Source organism: Ahaetulla prasina, chromosome 2, assembly GCF_028640845.1.
Source record: "Ahaetulla prasina isolate Xishuangbanna chromosome 2, ASM2864084v1, whole genome shotgun sequence".
Lineage (NCBI taxonomy): Eukaryota > Metazoa > Chordata > Lepidosauria > Squamata > Colubridae > Ahaetulla > Ahaetulla prasina.
This window is the reverse complement of record NC_080540.1, coordinates 187,746,585-187,771,093: the sequence shown is the minus strand read 5'-3', so window position 1 is coordinate 187,771,093 and position 24,509 is coordinate 187,746,585. Positions and strand designations below refer to the sequence as shown.

General features: G+C 40.5%; 1 protein-coding gene across 1 annotated transcript in view; it reads left to right on the top strand.

The window, feature by feature from the left end:
• A2ML1 (alpha-2-macroglobulin like 1) overlaps positions 1 to 24,509 on the top strand; it is a 166,173-nt gene that overhangs the window by 136,590 nt on the left and 5,074 nt on the right. The window contains exons 33-34 of the mRNA XM_058168000.1: positions 16,651 to 16,719; positions 19,316 to 19,418. Of these exons, the coding sequence (XP_058023983.1) occupies positions 16,651 to 16,719; positions 19,316 to 19,418 (172 nt within the window). The remainder of the gene's footprint in view (positions 1 to 16,650; positions 16,720 to 19,315; positions 19,419 to 24,509) is intronic.

Below are 24,509 nucleotides of genomic sequence, written 5' to 3'. Positions count from 1 at the left end.
GATTTTAAGGAAGTGGTGGAAGAGCAGAAGAGGGAAATGAAAATGGTAAAGGATGCAATTGCGCAAATATTAAGCTCTTGTATTCAGATGGAAGATGATCTTGCAGAAATTAATAAAGCTAATTTAGAGTTGCAAAGGAAAATAGAAATTCAAAAAATCAAAACAATTGGAACTTAGATAATAAGATGGAAGATATACAGGCAAAGGTAGATAGGGCAGATGAAGAAAGAGTAATATTACAATATAGAATAATGGAATATGCTATAAGGGTGAGGGGTTGAAGCAAAATAGGAAGGAAAATTTAAAGAGATTTTACGCAAGCCTTTGCTCAGATAAAGGTGTGGAGCCAGAAGATTTTGAGATTAATATTGAAAGAATTTATCGTGTTAATTCTTGGTGGGCAAGACAAAATAGAGTACCGAGGGATGTGGTTATTTATTTTACAACTAAAAAGGTTAGGTATGAAATTTTGCAAGCCTTTTATAAAAATAAATTTCAAATATTGGGACAAGATATAAAAATGATGAAGGAAATTCCTCCTAAAATGTTAAGAAAGAGAAGAGAATTTGCTTTTTTAGTGGATGAGTTTAAGAAACATCAGATATATTTTAGATGGGAAGTTCCAATGGGTTTGTCAGTGAATTTTAGAGGCAGAAAGTATTTTCTTAATTCAGTTATGAAAGCGAGACATTTTTATATTAATGTTTTAAAGAGTGAGAATCCTTTGTTGTTAGATGCTAAGTTAACTGGTTTGGAAATGATGGAAAATAGAATGGGAGAGGGGAGGAATGTTTAAGATGTGAATATGATGATTATGGTTAATTTTTGGAATTGATTTGTTTAGGATATAAATTATAGGATTTTTATTATTTGCTATTTGTATGGTATAAATCTATGGAATGATATTATTTAATTGTGAAGGATGGAAAGTGAAATTTATGAATTTAGATAATGTGGATGTAATGATTTTAACTGTTTACTGTTATATTGTGGATGTAGTTTAAATGATTATTTGTTTTAATTGACACGTTTATAGATAGTAAAAGTTATGAAGTTAAGCTGGAAATATATTTGAGAGATTTTATTCGAAATGATATTTGATTGATGGAGTAGTATTGGAAGATTGGGTATTAAATGTTATGACAATTGAAGAAATATATAAGTGATGAAAATTTGAATTTGAGAAGCTGGATTGTAATTTAAGAAATGGACTTATGAAATTTGAAGGAATATACAAGTGGCTGAAAAAAAATTGAATTTTAGAAGATGGACTAATTTTTAAAATGGACTCTAAGAAGAATGGACATTAAATGTTATGGCAACTGAAGAAATATATAAGTGATGAAAATTTAAGTTCGAGAAGATGGACTGTAATTTGAGAAATGGACTGTAAGAAGAAGTAATATGTGAAGTTGGTATTGCTTCTTTTCTTTTTTTCTTTTTATTATTCTTTCCTATCTCTTTATTTTTATTGTGAGGGGATCTAAAGTTTTAAATTTTTAAAGGTGGGAGGTTATGTATATTTTGTATACTTTAGCTTGTGATTGTTGGTCATAATACCCGGTATTTGCTCTGGGAAGTCTGGGGGAAGGGGAGGGGAAGGGGAAAATGATACATGGATTGATTATTAATGTACAGTAATTTTGAAGATATGAAATTAAAATTTAAATGATATTGGGGATGCTCGACTGCCATTTCAGAAAGAAAAGGAGAGGAGTAGAAGGAGGGAAGAAAGTAGGTAGGAAAGAGTAGAGAAGGAGGAGGGAATAAGAAGGTTAGATAGGGTAAGAAGGAGGAGTAGAAGGAGGGAAGAAAGTAGGTAGGAAAGAGTAGAGAAGGAGGAGGGGAATAAGGAGGTTAGATAGGGTAAGAAGGGAGGAGTGGAGAAGGAGGAGAGGAAGTAGTAAAGTGAAGGAGATGAAGGATGTGAAAGTAGTAGAGGGTAGAGAGGGAGGTTGTGAAGAAGGGAAGTGGCAATCGGGCAGGCCTGAATCAGTAATAAATAAAAATTAATGATTAATGATGGATAATAGTTTGTACATAAATATGATGTTGGAAAATGGAAATAAAAATTATTTACAAAAGAAAAGGAGTAGGGGTGACATTCCAATATTTGCCACAAAGAAGAGGGGGATCAACCTATTTTCCAAAGCATTTGAGGGCAGGACAAGAAGTATTGAATGGAAACCTATCAAGCAGAGATCGAACTTAGAACTTAGGAGCAATTCTCCATCCAAGAAGTAACAGTGGTCAAGAATGCGTTAACTCCATCTGCTAACTACTTGGACTGAGTCTGCAAAATTGTTAAGCCATGCCTCTTCCTGTTGCTTGCCAGCTTTTTAGACTCAGTCGAGCTGGACAGAAATTTTTCTTTGAGCTGTCCATTCGTGATTGTTTTTTCCTAGGGAAAAAAGGTTGGAGATTTCTTTTTCTTTTAATTTGACCTTCTTCCAGTGAAGGGCGATTCAGCCTGAGCTCGCTGAGGGCCATGGGAACGGCATGAGGTCTCTTGGCTGAGGATCTCTAGGCAGCTCTCACAAGCTTTGCCTCGAACAGCTGACCCATGGGGGATTCGAGGCTTCAGTCCCCCTGCAATGCAAAGGGAGTGCCCACAAACTTGCTTCGTAGTGCTTGCCTACTGAGTGTGTGGGATCAGCACCGTTGAAAGCACCTTCAGGCAGCACCCATGAGCCTGGCTCCATAGTGCTGACCTGTGCATCGGATGGAGTGGCGAAGAAGAGCCTTGTGCTTCGCAGCGGCCATTTTTCAGCCAAAATTGTGTTGTGGTTGCCTTTCTGGAGCCGTGGGAGGCTCGGTGGCCATTGTGAAGCTGCGTGTAGCAGGGGTGAAATCTAAAAATTTTCCCTACCGGTTCTGTGGGTGTGGCTTAATTGGTGGGCTTGGCTTGGTGGTCAGGTGACTGAATGGGCATGGCCAATAATAATAAAAATAATAAAGTGTACAAAACTTGGGAGCGCACCGGTCTACCTTCTTTAAAATTAGAGACACTGGTCTACCCAGTGGTGGGATTCAAGCAATTTAACAACCGGTCTTCTGCTCTAATGATTTCCTCCAACAACCAGTTTGCCAAACTGCTCAGAAAGTTAACAACCGGTTCTCCTGAAGTGGTGCGAACTGGCTGAATCCCACCACTGGGTCTACCAATTGCCTTTTATTGGGAGGCACCATTCTACCTTCTTTAAAAATAGAGGTACCGGTCTACCAATTTCCCTGTTTTGGGAGGCACCAGTCTACCTTCTTTAAAAATAGAGGCACCAGTCTACCAATTGCCTTTTATTGGGAAGCACCGGTCTACCTTCTTTAAAAATAGAGGCACTGGTGTACTAGCCACCTGTCGTGTCCCACTCCTCTGCTGACGGCCGGTCAGGGAAATCCGAATCAGGTGTGCCTCTGCAGCTCTGCCAAAGTCCTAGCAAAGTCCTCAGGGCAGGCAGGAGACCAGAAAGTGACTTCAGCAAGATATGTTTAGACTTTGCCTGACTCAGAGAATGCCAGAAAGCAGATCCTTTATATAGGCCATGGGGTGTGGCTCCATGACTCAGCACTTATCCAGGCCTGCCCCTCCCTTCCTTCTGTTGCCTCCGCCTATCAAGTCTTCTGACGCGAGGGTCACTCCAGTCGGCAGCTGTTGGTAATTGACCTCCCTCAGGCTCACATGGGGAGGGGGAGGGGTCTAGTTGCTCCGTTTGCCTGGGCATGGAGCCAGAGCTGGGGGCTGGAGGTATTTCTTCCTCTTCAGCCTGTCTGGGCATGGAGCCAGGGCTGGGGCCGGGAGGCATACTAGAACATTCCTCCGTGTTCGGAAGCAGATAAGAAGACCCCGGCTGAGGTGAGATCGGACGAGACACAACACCACCTACAGCACTGATCAGCTGTAGTGCGGCCCTTTGAAGCGCTGTGGCAGTCATTTAAGGCCGTTTGCAGCTATATCACCACCGAGAGCTTCAGGGACAGAGAAGAGGAACAGCGAGGTGGGGGGGGCAGGGATTTTTGCTACTGGTTCTCCAAACTAGCCACCCCCATCGCTACTGGATCATGCGATCCAGTCCGAACCGGGAGCATTTCATCCCGGCGTGAAGGCTTGGAGGGGGCCAAACACCCATTCGAGGTATGGACTGATCATAAAAACTTAGAAGCCCTAAAACCTCCCAGAAAACTATCGCCAAAACAAGCTCGATGAGCCAAATACTTCGCCTCCACTTTAATTAAGTGTATTTCTCCTACTAGATTATTTTACTGTTTTATTACCTTGTTAAAAGTTCGATCGGACTTCTTCCCTGCTGCTTCTCTCTCAGCTTCTGGGAAAGATGGTGTCGTGTTTCAGCATCATACCTTGGACTCGTCTCCACAGCAGGGCTCTGCAGTGGTTTCTCCTTCCGTTCCAATGAGCTCGGCACAGCACGCCATCACTGCGAGTAGAGGTTCCACCAGTGGTCCAGTCTTCCCTCACATGGTGGTCTTCTGACGCCATTGCCCAGGGTTGCAAGTTCTGGGAGCCTCATCATCTCATCCTGATGACTTATGCCAGCCTTTTCGGCTGGGAAGCTCACCTCGGATCCCACATGGCTCAAGGTCAGTGGTCTCTGGAGGATCTTTCGCACAACATCAACTGGTTGGAGCTATGAGCCGTCCACCTGGCTTTCAAGAGTTTTGAGTCCCTAGTTTTGAGAAGGACATCTTAGTGCTGATAGACAATGTGGCTGCCAAGGCCCACATAAAGTCAAGGAGGGATCAGATCTTTGGCTCTGATGCAGGAGGCAGAGCAGCTGATCCTATGGGTGGAGTCTCATCTATCTTCCATCTGAGCGGACCACATTTCGGGAGTGGTGAACGTCCAGGCAGACTGGCTTAGTCAGACCTCAGTCAACCAGGCAGAGTGGTGCTTGGATCTGTCTCTGTTCAAAGATCTGATGTACCAGTTTGGGCTACCTCTGATGGACCTATTCACCACATAGGACAACCATCAAGTTCCAAGGTTCTTCTCTCAGTTTCCAGCTCTGGAGGTGGAAGCAGTGGATGCGTTGTGGAACCCGTGGCCATCAGGGCTCCTATATGCCTTTCCTCCTCTTCCTCTGATTCCCAGAGTCATCCAGAAGCTTTTGGAGGAGGGGCAGAACTTTTGCTTCTGGCCCCTCATTGGCCCAGGAGACCTCGGTTTACAGATCTAGTGGCCCTCTCAGTGGACTGACCCTGGAAGTTACCTCAGGACAGGATATTCCTTAGTTAGAGGGCATTGGTACACCCAAACTCTCAGTAGTTTCAACTAACCGCTTGGCGCTTGAGCGAGTCCTGCTGAGGAGTGACAACTTTTCCTCCAGGGTCACTGCTACTATCCAGGCTTCCCGCAGGGATTCCACCAATCTTATCTATAATGCTACATGGAGGGTGTTCTGTACCTGGTTGTTGTGTCTTGCCCGCTCTCACAGCAGCCGGGGCTGCTCCCGAACACGGAGGAATGTATGCCTCCCGGCCCCAGTCCTGGCTCCATGCCCAGACAAGCTGAAGAGGAGGGGGCACCTCCCGGTCCCAGCCCTGGCTCCATGCCCAAGCAGGCTGCAGAGGAGGGAGCACCCCCCGGCCCCAGCCCTGGCTCCATGCCCAGGCAAACGGAGCAGCTAGACCCCTCCCCCTCCTCCACAGCATGTGAGCCTGAGAAAGGTTTATTTCCAACAGCTGCTGATTGGAGTGACCCTCGCATCAGAAGACTGGATAGGCGGAGGCAACAGAAGGAAGGGAGGGGCAGGCCTTAATGAGTGCTGAGTCATGGAGCCACACCCCATGGCCTATATAAAGGATCTGCTTTCTGGCAATCTCTGAGTCAGGCAAAGTCGAACTTATCTTGCTGAAGTCACTTTCTGGTCTCCTGCCTGCTCTGAGGACTTTGGGCAGAGCTGCAGAGGCAAGCCTGATTCGGATTTCCCTGACCCGGCCGTCAGCGGAGGAATGGGACACGACACTGGTGCAAAAAAGGGGATCTGGTTCCCACTTCTGTTTCTGTGGTTCAGCTTTTAGAATTTCTTCAAAAGGGTTTAGATGATAGGTTGTGTTGTGACCCAGGTTCCTGGACTCGGACTCCTGGACTCGGATGATTCAGAAAGTGAGGAAGAAGACCTGGCAAGGCCTGCTTCTCCTGGGCCCTCTCCCTCCCTGGCACCCACCCAAGGGGAGGAGGAGGAGCCAGCAAGGCCTGATTCCCCCGGGCCTTCTTCTGATTTGGCAACGCCCCAAGAACAATTTTGGCTTGATGCAAGACTGCGCAGACGTGACCGGCGCGGCAGCAGAGAAGGCGTTGGGACAAAGTCAAGGAATGATGAGTCATAGAGTGACATGCACAGAGGCTATAAAAGCAGGAGGCGGAACTTCCTGGCTTTTTGTCTTGGACAAAGCAGTGAAATTGCGCGGGCAAACTGTATTATGGAGAGAAGAATCTGTTTGTGAGTGAATCGTGCTTTATCTATAATTTTCTGGTTATCTCCAGGGATTTTGGCAGGCGTGTGGGGAGACATCTCTGTGCCAGAAGGAATTTAGCCAAATGTAAATAAATTAGGAAGAGGCCTTCGACTGACTCTTTGTTGGGAGTATTGGGGGAGGGAAACAGAACAGGTTGGCTCCTAATACTCTTCGGAGACAGGTGGCAGCCCTTTCTTCCATTTTGGCCTGTGGAACCAGGGATTCCCTGTCGAGGCAACCAGTAATTAGACAGATCCTCAGAGGGGCCACCAATCTCAGACCTCCCGTGGTCCATCGCTTTCCCATGTGGGACTTGAATAAGGTCTTAACTGCCCTTACCCGGAGTCTCTTTGAACCTCTACAAGAGGTTAGTTTAAAATTCCTTTGCTATAAGGTAGCATTTTTAGTGGCTATCACTTCTGCTCAGCATATATCTGAGCTGGAAGCTCTGTCCATCAGGGCGGATCTCTGTGTATTTCACTCTGACCAAGTGGTTTTACACCTTGATCTTATGTTCCGTCCCAAGATAAACACTTAGTTTCATAGGGCTCAGGAGTTGATCCTGCCCAATTTTTGCCCTGAGCCTTCCCACTGTTTGGAACGGGTTTGGCATAGATTGGACGTGTGGAGGGCTCTCCTCATCTATATTAAAAGGACCTCTTCTCTGAGGAGGACAGAGTCCCTTTTTGTTTCTTTTCAGCCTGCCGCCCTTGGCTGCAGGGTTACTTCCCCCACATTGGGATGTTGGATCAGGGCTTGTATCTCTATAGCTTATGAGGCCCAATCCTTACCTGTGCCCAGACGTATTATTACCACTCATTCAAACGGTAGTGCTGCTACTTCAGCAGCTTGGCCTACGCAGGCCTCTCTGGAAGAGTCTGCAGGGCGGCTACTTGGTCTTCTCCTTCTCCCTTTGTACATCACTACAAACTTGATTTTTATGCCTCGACTGAAGCGGCTTTTGGCAGAAGCGTTCTGCAAAGGCTTTGGTATGTCCCATTCCTGACTGCTATTTCATTCTGGATGGAGAATGGGCGTTGGTTATTACCTGATATGCCCTTTCTCAGCTTAGAAGAAACAGCAGTCAGCCCTGCCAAGGTTGTTCGTCCTGGGATTTGGGAGGGTAGGGCTTTTTTCTTTTTTCTTTACAGCTCAACATGTCAGTCTTTGTCAGATTGCCTCCAATCAATGTTTAAGAAAATAAAGACCCAACTCCATCAGTTTGAAGAGATTGGTAATTTTTACTAAACATGTCAGATTGCAATGAAAGCTAAACCAGAACTGAAAGTAGTTATAACTGTACAAAGTAATTCCTCTCTTGAACCCTCCTCCCTCCAGAGTTCAAACAGTCATAGTCCAATGTCCTCTTCCTCCTTGGCCACGTGTTGTTTCACTTCTGATGTTCTCCCTCTGTCAATCTTCTGGATGGAATGTGAAACAGGCAACTCCCGTTACATTCACGCGCCAAATCAGTTCAAACGTCTGTTTGAAAGACTATCTCCTCCTCCACCTGTAATGACAGCCGAACTCTGCCAACAGTATAAACCTCCTCCCTCCCTCATAAATCAAGTAAGACATTCAGCAAGAAGAAAACCTTTAACGAAGTAATAAAACAGTAAAACACTCCAATAGGTAAATATACACTTAAAATAAAAGCGGAGGCTGACAGTCTGCGTCATTGCCTTCGTCAAAAAACTGGCAAGCAACAGGAAGAGGCATGGCTTAACAAATTCGCAGACTCAGTCCAAGCGGTTAACAGATAGAGTTAACCCATTCCTGACTGCTGTTTCTTCTAAGCTGAGAAAGGGCATATCAGGTAATAATCAACATCCATTTCCTGAGAGAACAATTAATCAGTGGAATAGCTTGCCTCTAGAAGTTGTGGGTGATCAGTGGAGTTTTTTTTTTTTTTTAGTAAAAAAGTTTTATTTTTACAATCATGTCAAACAATTCATTCAATGTACAGTTATATACATTTAGTCGGGCCTGCCCAGTCACCACCCCCCTTTTTAACACTCCCCTCTTCTACCTTCTTTTACTATCCAAACCTTCCTCTCCTTCTCTTATCTACATCCTCTCCTCCCTCCACCCTACACCTTCCTTCTCCCTCTTCTACCCCTCTTCCTTCCTCTTCTCCTCTTTCCTACCTCCTACTCTCTCTTTTCTCCCTCCCCACCGTTCTAAAATGGTAACTGGGCAGACCCGACCCTACATTAATTATATTTATACATCTTCAATAATCCCTGTACATTCACCATCACTCCATCTCTAGCCTCAACCCCCCAATTCCCCTCCCCCATACCCCCCGCCCCCCACCCCGACTTCCCAGAACAAAATGCAGGGTATCAAAACTAACAATCATAATCTAAAATAATTCCTAAATTATAATCTCTAGTCTCTCCACACTTAATCACACTCTCAATTCCCCTCTCCTTCAGAAATATATCTAATACAAAATATTTCCTAAATTTACTCATATGCTATTCGATATTTTTTTATCTGATACTTATTTTGAATATAATCAATCCACATTTTCCATTCTAAAATATATTTTTCTTGTGTATAGTCTTTCAAATAAGCAGAGATTTTTGCCATTTCTGCCAGATTTGATACTTTAAGTGTCCATTCTTCAATTGTAGGTAATTCTTCTTTCTTCCAATATTGAGCAATCAAAAGTCTTGCGGCTGTTATTAAGTTCAAAATCAATTTAGTCTCTATAACTGTACAGTCCATAATTATTCCTAGTAAAAAGAACTGCGGAGTAAACTTAATCTTCTTTTTCAAAATATTCTGCATGATCCACCATACTTTAATCCAAAATGCTTTAACTTTTTTACAAGTCCACCATATATGGTAATAAGTGGCATCTTCACAATCGCATCTCCAACATTTAGCCTGTACATTAGGATACATACATGACAATTTTTTTGGGTCTATATGCCATCTATAAAACATCTTATAAAAATTTTCTCTCATATTTTGCGCTTGTGTAAATTTAACATTCCTCACCCAAATTCTTTCCCAAGTTTCCAACATTATTGGTTGCTGAAAATTTTGTGCCCACTTAATCATACAATCCTTAACCAATTCAGTCTCTGAGTCTATTTCTACTAATACATTATACAACCTCTTAATATGCTGTTGGCCTTGATCTCTCATTTGTTTTAACAAATTATCCTCAATTTGCCTAACACCTATTTTTTGATCTAATTTCCATCTAGCTTGTAATTGTCCATATTGGAACCATGTATAATTTTTCCCTTCTTCCCCCATCTTTTCTCTGGATTTTAATTGTAATTCCCCCTTTACCATACAAAGAAGTTCTTTATAGGTAACTACCTCCATCTTTTGATATATATTTATATTTTCTATCATGTGTCTCGGGATTGCCCATATTGGAATCTTTCCATCTAATTTATATTGATATTTCCTCCAGACCCTCAATAATGCATTTCTAATTATATTATTTTTAAATATTTTATCTACTTTCTTATCATATAATAAATAGGCATGCCACCCATATAACAAACCATAACCTTCTATATTCAAAACTCTTTCCTCAGTTAAATTAATCCAATCAGTAATTAATGATAAGACAACTGCTTCATAATACAATTTTAAGTTAGGCATTTTAAGACCCCCCCTTTCCCTTGTATCCTGCATTATTTTTAATTTTATTCTTGGTTTTTTGCCCATCCATATAAAGTTATTAACCCCCTTTTGCCATTCCTGTAATTTAATATCATTCTTTTTTTTTTTTTATAAAAAGTTTTATTTTTACAATCATATCAAATAATTCATCCAATGTACAGTTATATACAATTAGTCGGGCTTGCCCAGTCACCACCCCCCTTTTTAACACTCTTCCCTCTTCTACCTTCTTCTACTTTCCAGACCTTCCTCTCCTTCTCTTATCTACATCCTCTCCTCCCTCCACCCTACACCTTCCTTCTCCCTCTTCTACCCCTCTTCCTTCCTCTTCTCCTCTTTCCTACCTCCTACTCTCTCTTTTCTCCCTCCCCACCGTTCTAAAATGGTAACTGGGCAGACCCGACCCTGCATTAATTATATTTATACATCTTCAATAATCCCTGTACATTAACCATCACTCCATCTCTACCAAACCCCCCCCCAATTCCCCTCCCCCTTACCCCCCACCCCCCACCCCGACTTCCCAGAACAAAATGCAGGGTATCAAAACTAACAATCATAATCTAAAATAATTCCTAAATTATAATCTCTAGTCACACCACACTTAGTCACACTCTCAATTCCCCTCTCCTTCAAAAATATATCTAATACAAAATATTTCCTAAATTTACTCATATGCTATTCGATATTTTTATCTGATACTTATTTTGAATATAATCAATCCACATTTTCCATTCTAAAATATATTTTTCTAGTGTATAGTCTTTCAAGTAAGCGGAGATTTTTGCCATCTCTGCCAGATTTGATACTTTGAGTGTCCATTCTTCAATTGTAGGTAATTCTTCTTTCTTCCAATATTGAGCAATCAAAAGTCTTGCGGCTGTTATTAAGTTCAAAATCAATTTAGTCTCTATAGCTGTACAGTCCATAATAATTCCTAGTAGAAAGAACTATGAGTAAACTTAATCTTCTTTTTCAAAATATTCTGCATGATCCACCATACTTTAATCCAAAATGCTTTAACTTTTTTACAAGTCCACCATATATGGTAATAAGTGGCATCTTCACAATCGCATCTCCAACATTTAGCCTGTACATTAGGATACATACATGACAACTCAAGTTGTCATGAATTTAATATCATTCTTAAGCACCGGTATCATTTGAAACAAAAATAAAAACCTGGGCAAAACATTCATTTTTATAGCCGCTATTCTTCCCAGCAAAGATAGTTGTAACTTCTTCCAACTCTCCATTTCTTTCCATACCTTCTGCCATAATACTCATAATTATTTTTATATAATTTAACATTTGAAGTTGTAATATATATTCCTAAATATTTAACCTTTTTAACAATTTCAAAACCTGTAGTTCTTTCTAACTCTTCTTTTTGTTGTATATTCATATTTTTAGTTATCATCTTTGTCTTTTGCTGATTCACCTTAAATCCAGATACTTTGCCATACTGACCAATTATATCTTTTAAACCAGTAACTGAGTATATTGGTTGAGATACAGTAACAACCAGGTCATCTGCAAAAGCTCTTAATCTGTAATCTTGATGTTTAACTCTAATTCCCTTTATTCGATCGGAACCACGTATTTTATTCAGAAGAATTTCTAAAATTAAAATAAAAAGTAATGGGGACAAGGGACATCCCTGTCTCGTCCCTTTCCCAATTTTAAAAGTTTCTGTTAACCTACCATTTACTATTATTTGTGCTGTTTGCTTCTGATATATTGCTTTGATTGCATGGATAAAATAATCCCCAAATTGCATTTTTTCTATTACTTTGAACAAAAACTGCCAATCCAATCTATCAAAAGCTTTTTCAGCATCCAAAAAAAGTAATGCCGCTGAGACTTGGTTGTTTCGTTCCAAATATTCAAGTAAATTTACGATTTGCCTCACATTGTATCTCATCTGCCTACCCTTAATAAATCCTGACTGATCATTATGAATTATTTGATTCATCACTGGCATTAATCTATTAGCAAGTATCTTGGTAAATATCTTATAATCAGTATTTAAAAGTGATATAGGCCTATAATTCTCTGCTTTAATACCATCTCGATCTTCCTTCGGTATTAACGAAATAAAGGCTGTCCTCCATGAAGGGGGAACATCTCCTCCCATTTGAATTTTATTAAATAACTCTTTAAGTGGTTCAACCATCTCATTTTGTAAATTTTTATAATAAACAGCTGTTAAACCATCTGTACCTGGTGCTTTACCGATTTTAAGTTGCTTAATTGCTAACAAAATTTCCTCTGAAGTAATTAATTGATTCAGTTCTTCTCTTTGATTTTCTGTAAGCTCACAAATATTTTGTTGTTGTAAATATCCTTCTACCTCTGTATCATCAATCATATCCCTAGAATATAACTTACTATAATACTCTAAAAATGCTTTTTTAATCAAGTTCTTTTGGTAAACTTCCTTACCCCTATATTCTATTTTATCAATCGTTCGTGATTTCTGTTTTTTCCTTATTAAATAGGCAAGCCATCTTCCTGGCTTATTGGCATTATTAAATGTATTATGTTTTACATATTGTAAATTAATTGCTACTTGATCTGCCATCAACATATTAAACTGACCTCTTAATATATTTATTGATTCTTTTATTTTACTATTTCCTGGGCTATTTATCAATAATTGTTCTTTCTTTTTAATTTCCTCTTCCAGTTCCTTTTTCTTTTTCTGCAATTTATTTTTGTATTTAATATTCATTTGTATAAGATTTCCTCTCATATAGGCCTTGCTAGCATCCCAAATCATCTCTATAGATGTTTCTTTTTTCATATTCATAATAAAAATTCTTTCATTTGCTTTTTACATTCATTTACATTTTGTTCATATTTAAACAAATTCTCATTCAACCTCCATGATCTCCTAGCCTCCTTTTCCCGATCAAATTCAATCCAAACCGGACTATGATCAGATAGAGTTCTTGAACAAATCTTAGTCTTCTTCACTCTAGAATACAAATCATTAGTAATCAAAATAAAATCAATCCTCGAAAATGATTGATGCCTGTCAGAAAAGAAGGTAAAATCCTCTCTTCTGTATTATGTTCTTCCAACTATCTCTTAATTCCAAGTCCTCCATCATTTCAAAAAAAGCCTTTGGTAATTTCGCCCGGCTTGATATCTTCCTTAAACTTTTTTTGTCTTTTTGAGTATCCAACACACCATTCCAATCACCCATTAATATATATGATTTATAATCCCAAAATACTATTCTTTTATGTAAAAACTTGAAAAATTTTTCTTGTTGTTGATTTGGAGCATAAACTCCTATTAATAATGTCTTCTTTCCCTCCAACAAAAGTTCAATAGCAATGTATCTTCCTTGCTTATCCACCTCAATTAATTTTGCCGATATATCCTTCTTTATATATATAACTAAACCATTTTTTTTTCCAAAGAGGAGGCAACAAAATGTACTCCCAGTTTTGAATTTATCAAATATTTCTGGTATTTCTGGATCTAATATGTGTTTCTTGTGAACAGGTAATGTCATTTTAAAATTGTTTCAAATAGTGAAATACTTTCCTTCTCTTCTGCGGTGAATTCAAACCATTAACATTCCAAGATAATAGTTTAATTGCCATTATCGGCCAAAGGAAACTTTTGGAACACTAGCCGCAGATCACATTTTGCTTTAGGCCTTGCTCCTCCCACTGTTTCCGTTGTAGTAGTTGCCAATTGTTGTTGTGCCTTCATCTCTTGTTCCTTGCGTTTAGCAGCAGCTCTTGTCAGCCTTTGTTCTTTTGAGTCTGAACCCGTCGTAGGTATTTCCAACACTTGTAATAAATCTTCTTCCATCACAATCTGTTCTTGTACCTGCTTCACTTCTCTTCCTTCACTTCAGTCTCCTTCTTCTAGCTTCCAATGGAGGAAGACTTCCAACTTTAATACCTCAGCATAAAATTCTCTTGCTTTTCCAACTGTATTGAGACGATGTACTTTCCTGCATAATATACTATTATACCAGTTGGAATATCCCATCTATATTCAATCTGACGTTTTTAAGTTCATTCACCAGGAAGGCAAATTCCTTTCTAGCCCTTAACATTTTGGGTGGAATTTCCTTTAATATTAAAATATCTTGACCAGCAATCTGAATCTTCTCCCCCTTATATGAGGCTTGCAAAATCTGTTTTCTCACTGTTCTATTTGTAAAATAAATAACAACATCCCTTGGCAACTTTTTGCCTTGCTATCCAAGAATTCACACGATATATTTTATCAATTTGATAAGCCACATCTGCTGGACGAGCTGCTAATATCTCAGCAAATACTTCAGAAAAAATTTCCCTTAAATTCTCTTCTTTATTCTCTTTCAAACCACGGATTCTTAGAGCAAATTCCATATTTCTATATTGTATCAAAACTATTTCATCATCTGTCTTTTCCATTTTACTTTGAAATTCAGCCATTTTATTTTCTAATTTTGAATTATGTTGCTTAATTTCTTCAACTTCCTCTTCTAATAAAATCACATTTGTTGCCAAACTTTGTACTGCAGTTACAAATCCTTCCTTAACTTCTTTATTTCCCACTTGAATTTCTAATATCTGCTCTTTCATTTCAGACATCTCATCAGTTATTACTTTAAATTTTTCTTGCATAAAGTCTTTTAAATTCTCTTGTACCACCTCTAAGTTCAATGTTCTAGTCTCTGCTGTATGAGCTGGAGAGGCACCAGCTGATGAAATTGCAGAACCCTTTGTTACAGTAGACTTTAATTGTTTGGCTGCCATCTTCTATAAAATTATTTATTTATTTCCAACTTAATATTCACTTTAAATCTTCTTAACCTCTGAGAAACACAGTCTTTTAAAGCAATATTTAAAAAGAAAATCTCCCCTAGATTCTAGGCAGCAAAGAGTTAAAGAGTTGAAGTAGCAAATAACATGCAATTTACCAGCAGCAGACGGCAAACGCTAAAAGTATCACTTTCGCTTTCCACTCGTTAACTTGTTAACAATTCGCCTCCATTTTCTTGCTGTTTTCAAGCTTGTTACAAAATAACGGGGAATTGGCTTGGCTACTTGCATAAAGTTCTCCCACTTTCGTTCTGTCCGGTATAATCCTTTATTGTCCAAAATAAATCTCGGTGTTTGGTCATGGTGATTGGTTCCGCCAAAGCAGAAAAATCCTCGGATCTGGAGCACTTCGGGTTGCTGGAGGGAACTTAACCCTTCAAACCCCTTTTTTCTCAGGGGCTTTAGGGAAATTCAACCTCTGCCCTCAGCTCACCATCTCTTCTTCTCCCGAAGAGAGGGTTTTTCGAACTGCTGGGCAGCAGATTTAAGCTGTCCTAGCGATTCCACATAATCCAGAGGTTGGTGATCGTAAAGATCACCGCCATCACCTACGGTGCAAAACAGGAAGTCCAGTGATCAGTGGAGTTTTTAATAAGAGACTGGACAGCCATTTGTCCAGAATGGTATAGGGTCCCCTGCTTAAGTCGATGGTTGGACTAGAAGATCTCCAAGGTCTCTTCCAACTCTGTTATTCTGTATCTGAAAAGTCAGTGATAAAAGCAGTTTTGCACAGTCATTACAGCTAAAACCATGTTTCACAGTGAAAGCTGTCATTACAGAAAGGTGTAAACATTTCCTTTTCATCTTTCTGGAACAAAGATGGGCAATCTTTGATTCTTACGATGCTACCGAAGTATAATTTGTAGCAACCCCAGCCAGGCCCTACTCATTCACTTTTAGGCTTTTTCCCCCTCCTTTAGTACTGCACAACACAAAAAATAGTATTGGTCTATTGTTTTTGGAATGATTGTTTAGAAAAGTGCAATTGTATTTACAAAAAATGGCTTCTTGTATTGTCAGTTTTTAATAGGCAGAAATATTAACTCCCAAGTTAATATTGATTAGATTAATAAGGATGCAGAAGGTGAGACTCAGAAGCAACATTTCAGATGTGTTATGTCCCTAAGAGTTCCCTTCAAAAGTTGTTGATGTACTGCTCTACTGTTCAATAATGTAAATTAATTCAAGGAATAATCGTATTAAGTGAATCCAATCATTATTACCTTTGTCCTGACTTACCCAAATATTTGCCTTGGTCCTGTTCACCTGTTGAAGAATGCTCACTCAAAAACCAAAACTGGTTCTTGGCCTGAAAATATTACATAACCTGAATTGAGCAGTGGTGGGATTCAAATTTTATTACTACCACTTCTGTGGGAGTGGCTTGGTGGGCTTGGCATGGCTTGGTGGACATGGCAGGGGAAGGATACTGTAAAATCTCCATTCCCTCCCCATTCCCGCTGAAGGTTACTGCAAAATCCCCGTTTCCTCCCAATCATCTGGGACTCGGGAGGCAGAGAATAGATGGGGATGGGGCCAGTCAGAGGTGGTATTTACCAGTTCTCTGAACTACTCAAAATTTCCGCTACCAGTTCTCCAGAACTGGTCAGAACCTGCTGAATACCACCTCTGAAATTGAGGCTGTCTCAGTGTTCATTAACAGCAATATTTTTTCCTTTTCTGCATGTGATAGCTGCTAGAGAAACCATTGATTAAAAAGGTGGAATTTGATCCTGAGAAGATAAGCATTTACCTGGATCAGGTGAGAGCTAAAGTTGCTAAACAACTAATTCCCACAACACTTTCAAACTATCTAGAAAGGCAGTATTACCATCATTATTCTCATCTTCCCTATTACCTATCTCCTTATAACTATAATTTTGTTGCTTGTATCTTACAATTTATATTTTTTACTTAGTATCCTAGTATGATTTATGTTGATTTCTTATCAACATGACTATCCATTTCTTATCCATGACTATCACTAAGTGTTGCATTTAATGTTTTATGATGAATGTATTTTTACAATGACTGTGATAATCATCTATCACTATTGTTGTATGTACACTGAGAGCTTATGCATGGGAGACAAATTCCTTGTGTATCTAATCACACTTGGCCAATAAAGAATTCTAATTCTAATTCTATGAAGATCACTATTCACTTGCTGTAAGTCAGAGACAAATGGAGAAAGTATTCTGAAGTATTCTTTCAATCAATAGCCCATGTGGGAATGAAGGAAAGCTGGTATGGATCTAGGCAGTGGTGGGATTCAAATAATTTAACAACTGGTTCTCTGTCCTAATTACCGGCTCAGTAGCCATGGCCAAGGGGTGTGGCAGCACTCAGCCTTCTGCAACACTCTGCCAGTCAAAATGGGCCATGGGGGTTAATTACAAAAAGTGGGTTTTGCTTTGTGACATCCAGATCCAACGAGCAAGGGGTGTGAACTGCACAGAAAATACACTTTTGTTTGGTTATGAAAAAATATCCCCAAAGTCAGATGTACACTATAAATGTAAACTGACTTTTAGCTACACATCTTCCCAGCAAATTTTCCCAGCAAACAGCAAATTTTGAAGCTCCAGGTAAAGAGGATTCATTTTAGGATGAGTAACCACAGTTTGCATGTTGGAGGTTCCTAAAGGAATGGTGGGAAACACTGTATTTTAAAGAACATTTGAGGGAGGGGTGTAGAATAGTCCTTCTTTGCCTGAGGCTGTAGAGACCCGGCACCAATCAAAGCACTGTTTGTGAAGTAACTGATCAACACTGACAGGGTAAGCCACTAGTATATGAAAATAAGAGCAAACTCCACTCCCTTCTAGTACTGATGATATTACCTAATTTGGTACTGAAACATCTGCAAGAAAACCATCAAGCTCAGAGAGCACCAAGGACCCCACAGTTCAACCTTGAGCTACAAATATTCTCTTCTATTGATAAACACTTTTTAGTTAGAGGAACTCAGAGCCTGCGTTATATGAGATGGCTCCCAGTGGATTTCATTCCAAATTTTGATAGGATTTCTTGAAATAAGGAATGAAGAATTTTAATGTCTGAGTCTTTGATCCTTCATACATCAAAAAAATACAAAGATAAGGGATAAACAAATAAAAAACAGATTTGAAAAAAGGAAAGGCTCGGAAAGAAAAAGAGTGAAAGTGTAAGAAAGAAAGGAAAAGAAGGAAAACCAAAAAAGAATGATTTCCAACTTTCATTAGTACAGATATAAGTAAAAAATATATCAAACTCTTACTCTAAGATTAACATTTGTCTATGTTATTTCCATAATCCCATATCTAATCATCAAAGCTCAGGTCAACTTTTAATTTCAGTTTCTCACAAAAAGTCCAGTAATGGTTCATATCACTTTAATCGCTATTTGTTAAGGAAACCACAACTGATTTATTTAATTGCACCAAACTCTAAACAAAACAGGAATGGAGAATCCTAAGCGCTAATGTAGTAGACCCATGCTTCTCAACTTTGGCAACTTTAAGGCACATGGACTTCAATTCCCAAAATTCCCAAGGCAGCATGAAGTTCACCCATCTTAAACTTGCCAAGACAGAAAAACCCTGATCTACAGATAGGGTTTACAGACAGATCCTCTTTTATTGGTTCTTATTTATAAGCAATCATAATGCAAAATCCTCACTTCCACCCCATCCCAGAGTAAAGATAATGTAAAATCCTCACTTCCACCACATTCCACAACCATCATAATGCAAAATCCTCACTTACACCCCATTCCAGAACAATCATCATTTCCTCACTAACCTGCTTTTTAGCTCCGTTCTCCTGTGTGCAGGGCAACAAAAGAAGACCAAGTTACTACCAGTTTAAAAAAGGTTCAATCAGACCTTCCAACTTCTCTGGGGAAAAAAGATCTCGCTAAGTTGGAGGTCTGATTGAACTGACTGATCAGCCTTCCAGCTGATTGGTGCGGCCGGTCCGTTGCCACCTTCCAGCTGATCAGCGCGGCTGCCAGTCATACCCCTGCAGCCTCCTCACCCTGAATGGCAACCCAAGTGGGCAGGGTGGGAACAGTCAGTTTGTCGAACTACACAAAAAATTAACAACAGGTTCAGCCAAATTGGTGCGAACCAGCAGAATCCCACCGCTGGATCTAGGATACTATGTGTAGTATAAATGGCTAAGGAGCAGCTGAATTTAACTGGAGGCCCCTTCCTCATTTTTACTTTATATTTAACCAGAATTAGAACTTTAAGGAGCTCAGACCTTGTCTGCTATGTTTAATGTTTCTAATGCAAACATTATGTTTCTAATACATAGTTTTTATTCCCTAATGGATCAACATTTTTTTTTCATTGTTTTCTCCTTTTCCATTCCAGTTGGATAATAATGTTCAAAAGTATAACTTCGGTGTGGAGCAGGAAACAGAAGTGTGGGATCTGAAGGCAGCCATAGTGAAAATTTATGACTACTATTATCCAGGTAAGTGTTTCAGTGGTAAAGAAATAGGTTTAATTTATCAAAAAAGGTTGATAAACAGTGCCACAATTCTGATTATGGCCCAGATTGCATTCCAGTCCTTTTGTACCTCTCCTTATTGACTGTGTGAATACTGTATGAATACAGTTATGAATACTGAACACTTGTGTCTAAACCATATATTAACATTTATCATATAAATTATCCATCCCCTTCTGAATGTAGATTGATTTGTGAGTTTTTAATGATATTAGATTTAACAATAATGAGACCTAATTGGCATCCTTTCAGCAAAGGAGCCACTGAAAGAAGCATAGTAGAAACCATAGTTTTATACAGCTAGAAAGGACTGGAAATGGAACAATGGACACTCATCTGTAAGTGAATAATAGGCTCTACAAATGTTTTGACAGGATAACATTTCTGAGATAATGATTTAAGTTACTTAAGTGGTGGTCTACTCATATGGACTATTAATAAGGACTATTAAAAATATATTTAGCCAAGGCATACTAATATGATTAAGATAAGTTAAGTCATGTCTGCTAAGCATGACCCTTCCAGGCATTGTGTAATTTCTGCTCCGGTACTGGTAACTTTCTCTTCAGAGACTGCAAGAAGACAAATGAGAATCAGATGTCTTTAACTTGATGTCAATTAGTAGGAGAAGAATATTGGGTAAAGTGGATATGTAATAAGAACTGTAACTTTCCCTAAAGATGGGAAGAGAGACACATCACCAAAGGCAACTAAAGGCTATGCTCTCAGTGTACATAAAGAAAAATAAAATACATTTATCAAGAATCATAAGATATAACAGTGATAGTTATAAGTTACTAATAAGCAATCAAATCATACTAGGAAACAAAACAATATAAATTGTAATGATACAAGCAATATGGTTATAGTCATAAGTGGGAAGAGATAGGGACTAGGAAGGATGAGAAGAATAATAGTAATACAGTCTTGGTGAATAATTTGACAGTGTTGTGGGAATTAGTTGTTTAGCAGAGTGATGGTATTCGGGGAAAAACTGTCCTAGTTGTTCTGGTGTGCAGTGCCCTATACTGTTGTTTTGAGGGTAGAAGTTGAAACAATTTGTGTCCAGGATGTGAAGGGTCTGTAGATATTTTCACAGCCCTCTTTTTGACTTGTGCAGATCCTCAATGGAAGGCAGGTTGGTAGTAATTGTTTTTTCTGCAGTTCTAATTATACTCTGAAGTCTTTGTCTGTCTTGTTGGGTTGCAGAGACAAACCAGACATTTATAGAGGTGCAGATGACAGACTCAATAATTCCTCTGTAGAACTGAATCAGCAGCTCCTTGGGCAGTTTGAGCTTTCTGAGTTGGCACAGGAAGAACATTCTGTGTTGTGCTTTTTTGATGTTAGCTGTCCATTTTAAATCTTCAGATATGATAGAACCTAGAAACTTGAAGGTCTCTACTGTTGATACTGTGTTGTCTAGTATTGTAAGAGGTGGTAGTACAAGAAGGTTTCTCCTAAAATCTACCACCATTTCTATGGTTTTGAGTGTATTTAGTTCAAGATTGTTCTGGTTGCACCACAAGGCTAGTTGTTCAACCTCCCATCTGTATGCAGATTCATCGTTGTCTCGAATGACACCAATCATTGTTGTATCATCTGTACAAACTTCAGAACTTTAACAGAGGGATCTTTTGAGATGCAGTCATTTGGTGTATAGAGAGAAGAGAAGAGCACACAGTCCTGGGGGACTCCTTTGCTAATTGTACAGGTATCTGATGTGATTTTGCCTAGCATCACCTGCTGCTTCCTGTCTGTTAGGAAGCTTATGATCCATTTACAAGTGTGGTCAGGTACAGCTAGCTGATTTAGTTTAGTTAGAAGAATATCTAGAATGATGGTATTGAATGCTGAACTGAAGTCTACAAAGAGGACCCTTGCATAGGTCTTTGGAGATTCAAGATGTTGTAAGATGTAGTGCAGAATCATATTAACAGCATCATCTGTTGATCTATTTGCTCAGTAGGCAAATTGCAAGGGGTCTAACAGCAGATCTGTGATGGTTTTCAGGCGGGCCAGCCTTTCAAAGGTTTTCATTACTACAGATATTAGAGCAACCGGTCTGAAGTCATTCAGTTCCTTGATGGAGGGTTTCTTCGGAACTGGGATGATAGTAGAGCATTTGAAGCAAGAAGGAACATAGCACATTTCTAGTGATTTATTAAAGATGTGGGAGAAGATGGGAGCCAGTTGGTCAGCACAAGCTTTTAAGCAAGAAGGAGTTATCTTGTCTGGGTCTGGTGCTTTTCCTGGTTTTTGTCTGTGAATATTTTTTTTAATTTATTTATTTATTTTGTCACAACAATAAATATAGGTATCATACAAAGGATTATATAGTATATAGACATATATATAAGTAAATATTAGGAGGTATAAGCATATATATATATATATATATATATATATATATATATATATATATATATATATATATATATATATATATATATATATATATATATCTCCATCCAATCCAATCAGATCCATCCAATCAGAGCACAGCCAAACTCCCACCCAATCAGTTCAAACCCCCACTAGCAGTTATATATGAAGAAGAAAAAGAAAAACAATAGGACAGGAATGGTAGGCACGTTTGTGCTCTTATGCACACCCTTTATGGTCATCTTAGGAATGGGGTGAGGTCAATATTAGAAATTTTTTGGTTAAAGCTTTTGGAATTATGGGAAGAGACCACAGAGTCAGGTAAAGTGTTCCAAGCACTAATGATTCTGTTACAGAAGTCATATTTTCTGCAATCTAGATTAAAGTGGTTAATATTAAGTTTAAATCTGTTGGTTGCTCTTGTATTATTGCAATTAAAGCTGAAGTAGTCTTTAACAGGAAGGACATTACAATAGATGATTCTATGAGTTTATTTTATTTTTATTTATTTATTTATTTGATTTTTATACCGCCCTTCTCCCGAAGGACTCAGGCAAAAATAAAACAGATAGTACAATATACAATTTAAAATGCAATTAAAAAACTTATTTTAGAATTGGCCTGAAAAGTATACAATGAACTAAAAACCCCATTTAAAATTAGTTAATAAAATTTAAAATTTAATAAAATTCAATTTAAGCCAGCCCCGCGCGAATAAAAAGATGTGTCTTCAGTTCGTGACGGAATGTCCGAAGGTCAGGTATTTGGCGTAAACCCGGGGGAAGTTCGTTCCAGAGTGTGGGAGCCCCCACAGAGAAGGACCTTCCCCTGGGGGCCGCCAGCCGACATTGCTTGGCGGACGGCACCCTGAGAAGTCCCTCTCTGTGAGAGCGTACGGGTCGGTGGGAGGCATGTGGTAACAGCAGGTGGTCCCGTAAGTACCCAGGCCCTAAGCCATGGAGCGCTTTAAAGGTAGTAACCAAAACCTTAAAGTGCACTCGAAAGGCCACAGGTAGCCAGTGCAGTCTGCGCAGGAGCGGTGTTATATGGGAGCTACGTGGAGCTCCCTCTATCACCCGCGCAGCTGCATTCTGGACTAACTGAAGCCTCCGAGTGCACTTCAAGGGGAGCCCCATGTAGAGAGCATTACAATAATCCAAGCGAGAGGTAACGAGCGCATGAGTGATTGTGCACAAGGCATCCCGATCAAGGAAGGGGCGCAACTGCCGAACCAGGCGAACCTGGTGGAAGGCCCCCCTGGAGACGGCTGTCAAATGAACTTTAAACGATAGCCGTTCATCCAGGAGGACACCTAAGTTGCGCACCCTATCCTTTGGGGCCAATAACTCGCCTCCAACAGTCAGCCGTGGCTGCAGCTGACTGAATCGGGGTGCCGGCATCCACAGCCACTCCGTCTTGGAGGGATTAAGCTTGAGCCTGTTTCTCCCCATCCAGACCCGTACGGCTTCCACGCATCGGGACAGAACTTCAACAGCTTCATTGGGGTGGCCTGGGGTGGAAAAGTACAGCTGGCTGTCATCAGCGTACAGCTGGTATCTCACCCCAAAGCCACTGATGATCTCACCCAACGGCTTCATATAGATGTTGAACAGAAGGGGCGAGAGAATCGACCCCTGCGGCACCCCACAGGTGAGGTCCCTCGCGGTCAACCTCTGCCCCCCTGTCAACACCGACTGCGACCGGTCAGAGAGATAGGAGGAGAACCACCGATACATGGTGCCTCCCACTCCCAATCCCCCCAACCGGCGCAGCAAGATACCATGGTCGATGGTATCAAAAGCCGCTGAGAGGTCTAATAGGACCAGGGCAGAGGAATAACCCCTGTCCCTGGCCCTCCAGAGATCATCCACCAATGCGACCAAAGCTGTCTCCGTGCTGTACCTGGGTTGGAAGCCGGACTGGAACGGGTCTAGATAGACGGCTTCATCCAGGTATTGGGGTAGCTGTCGCGCCACAGCACTCTCTACAACCTTCGCAACAAAGCGAAGGTTGGAGACTGGACGATAATTACCCAAAATAGCTGGGTCCAGGGAGGGCTTCTTGAGGAGGGGTCTCACCACCGCCTCTTTCAAGGCGGCAGGGAAAACCCCTTCCAACAAAGAAGCGTTGATAATCCCCTGGAGCCAGCCTCGTGTCACCTCCTGAGTGGCCAGTACCAACCAGGAAGGACACGGGTCCAGTAAACATGTAGTGGCGTGAAGCCTCCCCAACAACCTGTCCACGTCCTCGGGAGCCACAGGGTCAAACTCATCCCAAATGGACTCAACAAGACGTGTCTCCTCTCCCTCGCCTGGATCATCCCAATTTCGGTCCAGACCATCCCGGAGCTGAGCGATTTTATCGTATAGATAACCACTAAACTCCTCGGCACGTCCCTGCAACGGGTCATCCCACACCTCTTGATGAAGGAGGGAGCGGGTCACCCGAAACAGGGCGTCCGGGCGGTTATCTGCCGATGCAATGAGGGTGGAGGCGTATGAGCGCCTCGCCTCCCTCATTGCCACTAGGTAGGTCCTAGAATAGGACCTAACTAATTTCCGATCAGCTTCGGAACGACTGGACCTCCAGGTGCTCTCTAGACGTCTTCTCCGGCATTTCATCTCCCTCAGCCCCTCGGAGAACCAAGGGGCCAGACGAGATCTGCGCCGG